Source organism: Bos grunniens, chromosome 1, assembly GCF_055505025.1.
Source record: "Bos grunniens cultivar Pamir isolate PY7600 chromosome 1, Bosgru_T2T1.0, whole genome shotgun sequence".
Lineage (NCBI taxonomy): Eukaryota > Metazoa > Chordata > Mammalia > Artiodactyla > Bovidae > Bos > Bos grunniens.
Genome location: NC_141165.1, coordinates 98321150 through 98335784, shown reverse-complemented (window position 1 = coordinate 98335784; position 14635 = coordinate 98321150). Strand labels below are relative to the sequence as shown.

At 41.4% G+C, this 14635-nt stretch overlaps 1 protein-coding gene across 48 annotated transcripts in view; it reads right to left on the bottom strand.

The window, feature by feature from the left end:
• ZBTB20 (zinc finger and BTB domain containing 20) overlaps positions 1-14635 on the bottom strand; it is an 847908-nt gene that overhangs the window by 37403 nt on the left and 795870 nt on the right. For all 48 annotated transcript variants that reach the window (XM_086405119.1, XM_086405065.1, XM_086405264.1 and 45 more), the window contains one exon: positions 14306-14493. In XM_086405119.1, coding sequence (XP_086261245.1) covers positions 14306-14493 — 188 coding nt within the window. The remainder of the gene's footprint in view (positions 1-14305; positions 14494-14635) is intronic.

Below are 14635 nucleotides of genomic sequence, written 5' to 3'. Positions count from 1 at the left end.
ATTTATATACACTTTCCTTTCATTATCGCCTTTATATCCAAGTACCAGTTGAGATATGAGGCAAAGAGACAATAAGTGATTATACAGGAAAGGAAATGATTATGGCAGAAAACTGAATGGCAAAGTTAATTTAGTCACCACTTCTTGAAATTCTTTATGTGATATTCTACGTGCCACACCAAGCTTTCCTAAAAATTATGTCTGCCCTCATCTAAGACTGTGTGAGATTTTGGTGTAAAATTGATAACATGAACCTAGCTAAAACCACTGAGGATAAATGAGTCAGGGAGAATTCTTTTCTGGAGTTGGAGAGGAAAGGAAAACCTCCTCAAGGTCCATTTTGACGTCAACTATGAATTCACTGTTCCCAGTGAAATTATAAAAGCTCATATTCAAAATTCCTCCATGTGGCTGTTTGTATAATTTCTTGTAGCGATAAAATAATTTTCTTACTTAGTTTTACAGTAATTTAATAGCAGAGCAAAATAACATTTCATTTAGTTGTTTCCAGAGCACCACCCTGAAGTAGGAGGAATTGCAGATACTTTGTTTCCAGGGGACTGTGGCCTTAGGGAAGTCTTTAACCATCAAAGAGAACAATACAGACTAAGTAAACAAGTTAAACATGGCCCACAAATAATGAACTTGACGATGTCTGTGACAATGAGAACAACACACAGGCTTGTTGTTAGTAACTACTTGAATTGGATCTATCATGAAAGACAGTCACAGAACGTGGCATTTTAAAAATGGATTATGGTTTGAAATAACTTGTTTTAAAAGTTTTTAGAAAATTGAAAGGCTCAAAGTATATAATACCTGTCCTCTACCTAATGCTCAGAGATTACTGAGGGTTAGTGAATATTTGTGAAGTCATCCAAAGAGGATGTAACAATTCTTGCAAAACATTAGTTCTTATTAGCTACAGGGAAGAGAAAGAATTAGAGAAAGAATTAATGTAATAAAATTACTGATTCTTTGGGCTTGGGTGGTGATTTCAAATTTCCTTTACATACATTTATCATCCCAATTGCCCTGTAAAATGAGAGATCTAATTCTCTCACCTTGCCTATTTAATTGCAGAGTCTCCCTTAACACTGGTTTTTATTTTTCAGTCTATAAATGGGCTTGGGGCTGCTGTATCATAAAAATATTCATACCCTGCTTTTGCATTACCTGTTCATTATTTCTTTTTAAAGTATTAAGCTTTAAAAAAAAAAAAACTGGTTCATAATTGTTGCTTTCCTATTCAATTCTGTTTGCTCCTGAACCCTTTTGTATGGTGTTTTTGTCACGCATCTGACTCTTTTCTCTCGGCAGCCTCCAGGAATCTACCCATCCTCCTTGTCTGAGCACCCAACACCACTGACCCTTCTTCTACCTGGTGGTCTCTCTCAATTGTCCTGCTTTTCAAATTTCCCTTACATATATTTTTGTATATATGCTATGTCTTAGACCATCTTTTCTTTCCCTCCTTTGAGGGTTCACCATTTTCTCTTTCTTATCATGCAATGCATAAATATTTCTGAAGGTTCTATTTTCATTTTTTTTTCCTCTCAACTAAATCTTTTTTGAATTTACTTCACACTCATGACTTAAAATATGGCCCTTTTGGTCAAAGCATTTGCTATTCCTAATTTCAAATCCCTCCTGCTCTACTCCAGAACCCTATTTAGAACTCAATGTCAGTTGTCTCCACAGGGTCTACCCCTGTTATCGCATACTCAGTGAAAGTGAAAATCTTAGTTGCTTATTCTTGTCTGACTGTGTGGGACCCCATAGACTGTAGCTCTCCAGATTCCTCTGTCCATGGGATTCTCCAAGCAAGAATACAGGAGTGGGTAGCTATTCCCTTCTATAGGGAATCTTCCTGACTAAGGGATCGAATCCGAGTCTCCTGCATTGCAGGCAGATTCTTCACCATCTGAGACACCAGACACATCTCATAGTTAGCACTGTATAAAATTGACTTGTATTCTGTCCTCTAGTTACTTCTTTTTCATCTTCTCTCTTTGATTTCTTGGAACTGTCTTTGATGATTTCTTCTCTCTTATCTAATACTCTGTTAACTCCTGGACCTGCCCACCCTCATCCATAAAGGCTGTTGAGTCTAGATCCTCCCCATTCCCCTTTCACCAGCCCCCCCAGGTAACCAATAATCTGAACTACTGACAAAGCTTCCTGGACTCTGTCTTCTCTCTAGTCACCTCCTTCCATGTACAAGCATGTTCCACATCCCTGCTGCTAGATTAGATCTTCCCAAAGCAAAGTCCAGATCATGGCAACCCCTACCTAAAACCCCACCACAGCTTTGTCCCAGAATGCAGACACCTTATACCTTTTCCTAATGCCTCACCACCAATAAAATTCTGTTCATCCTTCAAGGGAGCTCAAATGGAACCTTTCCTGATAAATTAAACTGGATGTTGATGTTAACTGGATTATAATACATTTTGTGAACTTTCTAACTTCTAAGATAATGGTGATTTGAGGGTATGGACTAAGAATTCTTGGTGGCAGGGTCTGTTTGTCTCCACCTTTCTGCTCCTGCAGAACTCACTGTAGTGCCAGACACCTAAGATGTACTCTACACATGGTTGCCAAGCCAGTGAATTGAGTGAATCGATGCTCTGGTGCATCCAGGTACATAGGGACATAGCTTTAACCACCCTGCAGGGCGGTTGGTGTGAATATGTCTAAACTTTTCCATGAGACTCTAAGTCTCTGAGCAAAGGGCTCCAGTTTATATTGAAAAACTGTATCATGTCTGATGCCTAGGCTGGGTCCTCTACATTGAAAGCATTCAGTAAACTGAAGGATGAATAGTGCTGACTCCTTCTGATTCAGAAAATGTACGTTCTCTTATTCGCAGACTCAGTAACAGGCAACACAGTATGGTGAGGATGGGAGGAGTAAGATCATATGTTTGTCTCTTCTACTCACTATATTGAGAACCTTTTGGTATGACCCTTGTTCTCTTTGGGCCTCAGTTTCCCCATGTGTATAATAATAGGTTTAGACCAGCTTAACTTTACTCTCTTTCACTGCTGATAAAAAAGTTCTAACTGTAATACGTTCCTTAGAGAGAACAAAAGATGTAGGAGCCGAAGAAAAGCAAAAAAGAAAGCAGCTGTGCTTATTCAGCCCATGTAGTAATGAGAGGTTTTACTATGGTACCTGGTATGAAGTGATTGGTGGAAGGATCTGACTTGAAATTACCTTCAAGCAAGAAATTCCTAGACTCCTCATGCATGTTCCCAGTTGATCACACATCTGTCTCTGAAGACAGTACTACATTTTTTAAAGTCAGAATGTGAGAAGGGCTGACAGATATGAAGGAACACTAATTTTATATAATGAAATTTGCCACGAGTAGAGGAAGCACATATGAAACTGTCACCAGCGGCTGCAGATAAAAATTAAAGATGTGCTCCAGCAAGATGAGAGATGGCAAAATGAAGAATGGAACCCTGAAGATCAGCAGTCAGCCTTGACAATTACACACGGACAATCACAAGCACATTCACGTAGTATCTGGCAGAGTGAAAGGCATGGTGTGACTCAGAGCAATGGGCCAGAGGACCAGATTTGCCAAGGGATTGATTGCTAGAGTCTGGAGGGACCACGAGTCAGTGACTGAGTTCCAGCCTGGCACTTCTAGATGACTCTGTGACTCCTGGAATGAACCTCTTAATATGAAAAGTTATTTTGAACCATTTCATCAATAAATTATCTCTAGATGCTGCCTAATATTTGCCCACATCTACTGATCTCATGCAAAGAAAGGCACTTTTACCCATTAGAAAATAAGTGGTGTCTTGCTTTCTTATTTATCTGGAAAGCAAATGTCTCCAAAGGAACATGCAGTTCAGCCCAGCTGACTTTTAATGACAGGCAGTGTGACTCAAATACAGACTGTCCTGTGAGTTTATATTAAAATGAGGCAAACTGTAAGAAAGTCTGAGTCTGGTAACTGAACTGCTCTGTTTGCTGAGAACACCATGCTCTTTTTGTGCCTCTGTGGTTTTGCTCCTGTCCCTTCTGGCTATAAGGCCGTTCACTCCCTCCACTGCTTTACATACACCTACTCCTTCCTGATCCAGGTCTAATGTCACCTTTCTTGAGAAACCCTTCCCACTGCTTCAGGAGCCTGGGAGCTTTTTGTGCATTGTCAGACACTTCCATATTGTAATCGCCTGTCCCTTTTACAGGTTTAAAAGTTGGTGAAAGTGTGTGGGAACACCACAAGTTCCTAAAATTTGGGGACAGTGTTTTGTTTGTATCTTCAGCCCTGGTCCCTAGCTGAGGTCTTGGCACAGATGGAGGGGTTTGACAGCATTTAATGTGTGACTGAACGGAAGAAGGCAGGAGTGAATGAGGTAAGAGTGACTTCCAGAAGTTGCTGCATCAAGTGGCCATGGAAGATATCCAGTTACATTAGCATTGTAGGGAAAGGATAATTTTTATTAAAAAGAGGGATAATTTTATAAAAAGTAGATTATGACATGAAATTCCAAGATATATGATTTTAAAAAATAAACGTGTCCCCAGATATACTATGTGGAAACTCTAGGAAATAAGAGCAAATAAAAAATTGACTGGCCTTCTAATGTATAAGTGTGGGATTAAGAACTGAAACCTCTAAATAAGAGGGTATCATAGGTAATAAAAATAATTCCAAAGGAATTATGAGTCAATTAACTCAGAGAAGGAAAGAAGGGAAAGGCTATCTTTAAAGAAATGAACCCACACATAATAAGTAAAAGGTTTACTTTGTTAATGAAATAGCAGGAAAAACAAGTTTAAACTGTTGGTGATAAAAAGGTAAAATATAATTCTTTATAGGAAGTAGAATAAAGAGAAATGTGAGACACTCTGGGGATAATGAGAGCATTTAGTTACATCAAAGATGCTCTATTTACTGTTTAACTGATACGGAATCTTATTAGAAAATTAACAGAAAGCCATAAGATAATAACGATCTGTAGTGACTTATTTCATCCCATGTTGGCTCTATTTCTTCTGCAAATTAGTGTGACCCCAAAATGTTTTCAGGATTGTCCAACTTGTCCTAAATTCCATAAATAAACTCTTTCAGAGGATGCTGTTTTTTGCCATGTCTCTATTACAGTTCTTCACAGATGGACCATTTTTGTCCTTCCAAAGTCTAAGAATAACTCTTTCAGTTATCAAGACATACCAAAATCCAGTTCAGCTGCTCCTGTGGGATTCCAGTTAGTTTAGACACATCTGCTGAGATACACGCATTTGAATCCAAATGAAGCTTTTGTTTGATGATACATTTTGAACATTTACGAAGGTTTTTCGGGGGCCAAAATGTTTTTCATTTTTTTGGCACTCCAAACAGAGATCTTCAGTTATAAACACTGCCTTCTGAGCACCTCCAGCAGAAATCCAATCTTTTCATGCGAACAGGTGCCTCAGGAAGTTTTTGGAATGCTTTACACTGAATCAGCTTTCTGATTGGAAACTTTCTGAACACGCAGTCAAATTTGCCAAAGAGACCTTCAAACTTGCATGAGTAGTTTTCACTCATCCAGACATACATTCACACATACAGACAGCCCTAGTGAAAGCAAGTCAGAGCTCTGTAAGACTGAAGTCTTTCTCTTAAAGGTTAAATACAACACACAACCAAACTAAACAAAAGGAATAAATACGTGACGGGAGAGATAATGAATAAACAACAAGAACCTCTGTTCAACTTCTCCATAAGCATGTTCCCCTTAAATTTACTTTACCTGAGAGTTTAGATGGCACATCCCTTCAGTAAAAATCCACCCCAGTTTCAAATAATACTCCAAGCATTTGTGTTCTTAAACACTGTGGCTGGGGGGATGGCTACTAATTCTTTTCACTAACAAACGTGTTCAAACAGTTCTTTTTGAAACACTTCCTTCTCTAACACAAATAGGTCAACCAGATTCAAACCTGAAGGAATGCAAAACTACTCTCTAAATCAAGGGTTCTTTGGAAAACCTTCTATTTTACCTGAGTCCCTACAACTTTCTTTTCCAGTTTGAATATAAACTGAAAAGCCGTTACAGAGTAAGACAACTTTTGAAGCCTTACGCCTGAACAGTTATTACAGAGTAAAATCACTTCCCCATTGGGCATGCCCGGAATTCAGGGGAAATCTGCTTTCAAGTTTGTCTGATGGCCCTGGACCAGATGCTCCAAGGTGGCCAGAAACCTTTGTCTACACCCACTTAGCAGATTTCTGGCTCTTTATCAGGAACTAAGAGGTTTATTTGCAGAAATGAATCATTTCCTTCAAAATATCCTTTACCCTATTTACATGCTTGCATATTCCTTCCATTTTGTTTTCCCCCTACAGCTTTACTAAGGGAATTAATTATCTAGAAGAACAGGAACATACAGTAAGTACATCTGAGATACAGGATGAGACACAGTATGTCATCTATTAGGCCTGGCTAAGACCAGCAGCTGATGCTAAATGGGAAGGAACATGCACCAAATGTTTTTTAATCACAAAGTTAGTAATTAATTGCTCTTTAAAATATATTTTATGCTTCTTTCTGTCTGTGTACATGAAATGCACATTTATTACATGCCAAAAATTACAACATTATGGTTTAAATGTGACTGGCACGGAAGTCCGGAAATCAGAGTTAATGTTCCCACAGCAACTTTAATTCTGTCCGTGTGCACATGTAGAGCTCTAATCGTCTTCCGTTCCAGGATAGTACATATAGATGGTTTGGGAAGGGAAGCTCAAGACCCATATCCTCAACTGTAGTTACCGGAAAAAAACAAAGGATAAAAGCTGTGCTCCTTTCCACGTACGTGGATAAAAAACAATGTCCCCGCGACCGGTGTTGTGTAATCCGGGAACGAAAGAATCCGCTGTGATGTCGGCACTCAAGGGGACAGTTTCTGTTGCTGTGGGAACCTGAACTTTGCATTTCCTGACTGTGGGGTAATTAAAATGTCAGCCTTAATGTGGCATTAATGGAGTTTGCCATAAAGAAATCCTCTTTGTTTTGTTCTCATAAAAAATTGCTTAAAAGTTCATAATGAACCAAGTGTACTAAAACCTTCAGTCCGGGGGACTGACGCAAAGGTTTGGGAGGGGGGAGGCCAAGTGAGGTGGACGGCCTGAGAGAGCAAAGGAAGAGACCACCCGGCTCCTCCCTCGACAGTGCTCAGCCCCTCAAGATTCATGCTACCTACAGAGCTAAAGTTAAACCCGCCCACACAACAGTTTGGTAATGTGTAAAGGTTAAATTAAAAATAAATAAAAACTGTTAATGCATAAGTGCATCTTGGCAAGGACACAAAAAATGAGACAATCTGATGAGGCCAGTGCAAGACATGAGAAGGTAAGTAACCACAGATGTCAGCTTCCAACAAAACAAAGACATCCAACTAGGTCCTTCCAAAGTAGGGAGGCAGCTAAAGAGGGTGGGGGAAATCGCTCCTCCCTTTGACTCGGAGCCTTATCAGGAGGAAGACAAAATGGAAGTGTCTGTCACATGTACATGACTGAGATGTGCTAGGCTTGACAGGTGTCAAGAAAGGTTTTCCTGGGAAGAGCTCCGACTGCTCTCCTGCCTTGGTTTAAGTGCTACTTCTAGGTTTAAATGGAGAGCCTGGCTCCGCCCATCCTCAGCCTGTGCAGTGGGAACTGTTCTGTCAGACGCCTAGGGGTTCGATGCCCTTTGCATTCGGAAGCTCATCTTAATGTTTACCAGGAGATAGTTAGAAGTGGTGAGGAGGTGACACTCTAAGGGGTGGTGGGGGAATATTTCTAGAAGGTGATCATTGTGGGTGCCCTGGAAAGCAGCACATGTTTCAGTAGCGATATTAACCTCATCATTTCACCAAGGAAAGCATTTCTCAGCCATATTCCCTCTTGCTTTGACTTTTACTGGAATCTTTTGCTGGATTTGAAGTGGCTCAGCAGGTTAAATAGCCATCTGAGAATTTCAGAGGTCACACTTGTCCTTTCTGCTCCAAAATATGGGCTGTGTCTTTTAGAGGTAACAGTGCCATGGGTTCCCCGCTCTGACCAGTTCATACGCAGAACTGACTTTGCATTCATGGGGATACTTATCCATCATGTTCTATAACCCCGTCACGGATATGAGTAGTTGCACATTTTCAAGAAACCTGTTTCGAGCCAGGAATACAATATCCAGGCTCGGAACAGAGAATTCAGGTTGCTCACAGTGACAGCAAATCCACAAACATCCCCAACCCCACCCCCCCCCCAACTAATTATCAAGCATTCATCTATATGGGTGTCAATTTTCTCAGTTTTCTCATCTGTAAATTGGGAAGAATTATAATGACCGACAGAAAATGGTCATTAAGCCATGCCTAAGAATAATTTTGCTAAACACAGTTCAGTTCAGTCGCTCAGTCATGTCCGACTCTTTGCAACCCCATGAATCGCAGCACGCCAGGCCTCCCTGTCCATCACCAACTCCTGGAGTTCACTCAGACTCACGTCCATCGAGTCAGTAATGCCATCCAGCCATCTCATCCTCTGTCGTCCCCTTCTCCTCCTGCCCCCAATCCCTCCCAGCATCAGAGTCTTTTCCAATGAGTCAACTCTTCACATGAGGTGGCCAAAGTACTGGAGTTTCAGCTTCAGCATCATGCCCTCCAAAGAAATCCCAGGGCTGATCCCCTTCAGAATGTACTGGTTGGATCTCCTTGCAGTCCAAGGGACTCTCAAGAGTCTTCTCCAACACCACAGTTCAAAAGCATCAATTCTTCGGCACTCAGCCTTCTTCACAGTCCAACTCTTACATCCATACATGACCACAGGAAAAACCATAGCCTTGACTAGATGGACCTTTGTTGGCAAAGTAATGTCTCTGCTTTTGAATATGCTATCTAGGTTGGTCATAACTTTCCTTCCAGGGAGTAAGCGTCTTTTAATCTCATGGCTGCAGTCACCATCTGCAGTGATTTTGGAGCCCCAAAAAATAAAGTCTGACACTGTTTCCACTGTTTTCCCATCTATTTCCCATGAAGTGATGAGACTGGATGCCATGATCTTCATTTTCTGAATGTTGAGCTTTAAGCCAACTTTTTCACTCTCCTCTTTCACTTTCATCAAGAGGCTTTTTAGTTCCTCTTCACTTTCTGCCATAAAGGTGGTGTCATCTGCATATTTGAGGTTATTGATATTTCTCGGGGCAATCTTGATTCCAGCTTGTGCTTCTTCCAATCCAGCATTTCTCATGATGTACTCTGCATATAAGTTAAATAAGCAGGGTGACAATATACAGCCTTGATGTACTTCTTTTCCTATTTGGAACCAGTCTGTTGTTCCATGTCCAGTTCTAACTGTTGCTTCCTGACCTGCATACAGATTCCTCAAGAGGCAGGTCAGGTGGTCTGGTATTGCCATTTCTTTCAGAATTTTCCACAGTTTCTTGTGATCTACACAGTCAAAGGCTTTGGCATAGTCAATAAAGCAGAAAGAGATGTTTTTCTGGAACTCTCTTGCTTTTTCGATGATCCAGCAGATGTTGGCAATTTGATCTCTGGTTCCTCTGCCTTTTCTAAAACCAGCTTGAACATCAGGAAGTTCACGGTTCACATATTGCTGAAGCCTGGTTTGGAGAATTTTGAGCATTACTTTTCTAGTATGTGAGATGAGTGCAATTGTGCAGTAATTGTGCAGTAGTTTGAGCATTCTTTGGCATTGCCTTTCTTTGGGATTGGAATGAAAACTGACCTTTTCCAGTCCTGTGGCCACTGCTGAGTTTTCCAAATTTGCTGGCATATTGGGTGCAGCACTTTCACAGCATCATCTTTCAGGATTTGGAATAGCTCAACTGGAATTCCATCACCTCCACTAGCTTTGTTTGTAGTGATGCTTTCTAAGGCCCACTTGACTTCACATTCCAGGATGTCTGGCTCTAGGTGAGTGATCACACCATCATGATTATCTGGGTTGTGAAGATCTTTTTTGTACAGTTCTTTTGTGTATTCTTGCCACCTCTTCTTAATATCTTCTGCTTCTGTTAGGTCCATACCATTTCTGTCCATTATCGAGCCCATCTTTGCATGAAATGTTCCCTTGGTATCTCTAATTTTCTTGAAGAGATCTCTAGTCTTTCCCATTCTGTTGTTTCCCTCTATTTCTTTGCATTGATCATTGAGGAAGGCTTTCTTATCTCTTCTTGCTATTCTTTGGAACTCTTCATTCAGATGCTTACATCTTTCCTTTTCTCCTTTGCTTTTCACTTCTCTTCTTTTCACAGCTATTTTTAAGGCCTCCCCAGACAGCCATTTTGCATTTTTGCATTTCTTTTCCATGGGGATGGTCTTGATCCCTGTCTCCTGTACAATGTCACGAATCTCATTCCATAGTTCATCAGGCACTCTATCTATCAGATCTCGGCCTTAAATCTATTTCTCACTTCCACTGTATAATCATAAGGGATATGATTTAGGTCATACCTGGCGTGGTGGCGGTGGCTGCCACCCGCACACTAAGCGCGGCCGAGAGGAGCTACCCCACGTCCGAGGTTAGGGGCGGAAGCCGGGAGGACCCCATGCCCAAAGGGCAGCAGCCAAGAGGAGTTACCCCACGTTCGAGGTCAGGGGCAGTGGCCAAGAGTGCCAGGCTGCAACGGCGCAGGAACGGCAGAGAAGAGCTACCCGAGTCCGAGGTCAGGGGCGGCGGCTGGGAGGACCAACCCCACATTCAAGGAGTGGTGGCTGCATGGGCGCAGGAGGGCCTAGAGAAGTTATCCCACGTTTGAAGATCAGGAAGGGCGGCGGTGAGGAGATACCCCTCATCCAAGGTAAGGAGCAGCAGCTGCGCTTTGCTGGAGCAGCCGTGAAGAGATACCCCACGCCCAAGGTAAGAGAAATCCAAGTAGGGTGGTAGGTGTTGCAAGAGGGCATCAGAGGACAGACACACTGAAACCATACTTACAGAAAACTAGTCAATCTAATCACACTAGGACCACAGCCTTGTCTAACTCAAAGAAACTAAGCCATGCCCGTGGGGGCAACCCAAGATGGGCAGGTCACGGTGGAGAGATCTGACAGAATGTGGTCCCCTGGAGAAGGGAATGGCAAACCACTTCAGTATTCTTGCCTTGAGAACCCCATGAACAGTATGAAAAGGCAAAATGATAGGATACTGAAAGAGGAACTCCCCACCTCAGTAGGTGCCCGATATGCTACTGGAAATCAGTGGAGAAATAACTCCAGAAAGAATGAAGGGATGGAGCCAAAGCAAAAATAATACCCAGCTGTGGATGTGACTGGTAATAGAAGCAAGGTCTGATGCTGTAAAGAGCAATATTGCATAGGAACCTGGAATGTCAGGTCCATGAATCAAGGCAAATTGGAAGTGGTCAAACAAGAGATGGCAAGAGTGAATGTCGACATTCTAGCAATCAGCAAACTAAAATGGACTGGAATGGGTGAATTTAACCCAGATGGCCATTATATCTACTACTGCGGGCAGGAATCCCTCAGAAGAAATGGAGTAGCCATCATGGCCAACAAAAGAGTCCGAAATGCAGTACTTGGATGCAATCTCAAAAACGACAGAATGATCTCTGTTTGTTTCCAAGGCAAACCATTCAATATCACAGTAATCCAAGTCTATGCCCCAACCAGTAATGCTGGAGAAGCTGAAGTTGAACGGTTCTATGAAGACCTATAAGACCTTTTAGAACTAACACCCAAAAAAGATGTCCTTTTCATTATAGGGGACTGGAATGCAAAAGTAGGAAGTCAAGAAACACCTGGAGTAACAGGCAAATTTGGCCTTGGAATACGGAATGAAGCAGGGCAAAGACTAATAGAGTTTTGCCAAGAAAATGCACTGGTCATAGCAACCACCCTCTTCCAACAACACAAGAGAAGACTCTACACGTGGACATCGCCAGATGGTCAACACCGAAATCAGACTGATTATATTCTTTGCAGCCAAAGATGGAGAAGCTCTATACAGTCAACAAAAACAAGACCAGGAGCTGACTGTGGCTCAGATCATGAACTCTTGCTAAACACATGACAATTAAAAAGGCGCTATAAAAATCCAGGCACTAGCAAACACTTAGAACACCACATACTAGTGGAATGTTTCTGAAGTTAAAGATACTAACAAGTCAAGGGCACTATTTTTAAATGCCCCAAATCTGTTAGTTCTAAATAGAAACTGAATATTTTACCTTAAAGAAATTAGGCTTTTAAATTAATCTATGGTAAGAATGACATTTTAAAGTTAAAAAAAAAAAAAATTCTCTTGAATGCAAGAAGAGCATCCAAAAATTTTAACAGCTTAAAATAAATCTCTTTCCTGTCTTCTCTCAAGCAATCTCCAAATGGACAGATTTCTGTGAATCTTTCCTCAAAACAATTTTCTTCTAAGTGTAGGCTCAAATCAGGACAAACTACAATCCAAATATATTTGGAGAAAAGTATAATCAATTTAAACAACAGGTTGGGGCAGAAAAGACCTACACATCTTAATGGCAAAATCAGAATGACTTTCTGAACAGCTGGAGATTAGGTTTCTCCTCCCTATTTGTTCCCCTTCCAATGGCATTCAGACCTAACTGAGCTCAGATCCACTAGCTTCCTCAGGGTCACCAAGGGGCTGCTCCTTGTACATATTTCATGTTAATGCCACGGGCTGGCCAAAGAATGCTTATGGTAAAGTATAATCAACAGCCCAGTGCTGTTTCTTTCTATTCAGCAAAACACTCATTTGGCTGTAACGGGATTTCTGGGCTAAGGCCATTCTATGTAATCTTCCCCATAAGCTGTGGCAGAAAGCCAGACGTTGGAGGTCTGCATGCAGGAGCTCCAGGCCCTTCTCCACAGGAACAGGCTACCTTCCTGGTAGGTAGGGACAGTGCGCACATGTCTATGGGCACTGTGCCATGCTATTTTCCAATTCTTCCTGTAATTACTATTAGGCTAGAGACTGCCAGGCAAGAAGGCCAAGAATGTTACTATTTTGACGGTCCACAGAACACAGTCCCCGCTTCTGACCCCAAAGTTTCTCTGTGGAATCAGCAGCTTGGTACAATGCACACAGGTTGCAGAGACTTGGCTTTTGTTATTTCTCGTTTCGTTTTCTTGCGACAGCTGAAGTGTGGTCTCATCTCGGTCATGAGCAGAACAAGGTGGGGTCCCTTTATCTAGAGGTTATTATGATGAAGAAAGTACAGGATGGAATGTCCCAGCCTCATTCACCTCTCGCCCTTTCTGCAAAGTTTTATGTTTGCTTTGTCAGAAAAATAACAATAGGAGATTTAGAATCTCATTTCCTAATTAATAATTTTTGCTTTGTGGACAGGATAAATGGAGTTCTTTTTTGAAAAGAAAACTTTCTTGGTCTTAGCTTAATCCAAAGAAGACTCCAGCTTTCTGCCTGACATCACTGTGGAGGTCAGTTCTGAATAGCTGTTGGAATAAAAGGAATATTCTTTCCCAATGGGCTCCAAGTTACCCTACTTCCTTCCATCGTCAACACACGTGTTGCTCTCTCTGAAGAACTGAGCTATGTTTCAGAAAGAGAAAATATCTTCTAAACGTGATTTATCAACTTTCTTAAAATAGAATTTGAAGAAGTGACTCTCAGATTAGTGGGAAGACAGCGAAAATAAACAGCAATGGAGTGATTTCAATAGCGACAATCTCATTAAGCTGCCCATTTCCAAATTTAGCCCGTAGGCAGTTTTTTTAATTAAAAAATATTTTTAACCTGAGTTCTTATTGGCTACGTGAAGTCTGGGTGGCTTCTGAATTCTTGGAAGCCATTCTCTTTTCTTCTGTAAATTTATGCTGTCCTTTAACCACTTCAAAATAAATTAAAAACTGGAAAGAGAAATTCAGCCAAGCTACAATAACTAATGCAAAGCTGACTTGTGTTATGTAATTTCAAAATGGAAGTTTCCTTTTGAGGTCCATATTTGGTCATTGAATTTCGTCATGGTGTAAGTACCATTATTCAGATCACGGGGACAAAAGAATAATTAGAAAATAGCAACACGGCTTCTGTTTTTGAGTTAATGTTATGAAAGAGAATGCGGTTCATGTAATTAATCCGCCTTTTGAGGCCAAAAGGCGTCACCTGGTTTTAAAACACACTCTAGCTTTGAAAATATAGATGTTGGCTGACTCAAAATGGTGGCAAGTTACTTTTGGCTACTTTGGAAGACCAAATGGAAACAGCTTGCTCTGAATGCAGAAAAGCCGGGACCCAGGGGGAGAAGCCTGCTCCAAGAACCGTGAAGACACCATCACCTCATGGTGTAAGTGGTGTACTCACAGTCAGATGACCCGGGATGAGCGTGCGAGTTTGTCAGTGAATGTGTTGAGTGGATGAGGGCTGGGCCTGGAGACAAAACAGCTTCAAAGTTCAGGCAGGGAAGGCCCGGCTTGGCGCTGGATCCACCCGGCTGAGTAATCTCATTCTCCTCAGATGCCTTCTGGTTTTCAGCTGTCTTGGGTTTCTTCCTGAAAATAAACAAAGGGCCCTTTGAAGGAACTGACTGCATATTTGGGAAAAGGCATTTTTAGAATCTGTTAAAGATAACTTGATTTTTTTTTTCTGAGGGGGGATGGGAAGGAGTCCAGTATGTCCCTTGTTTTAAAACAA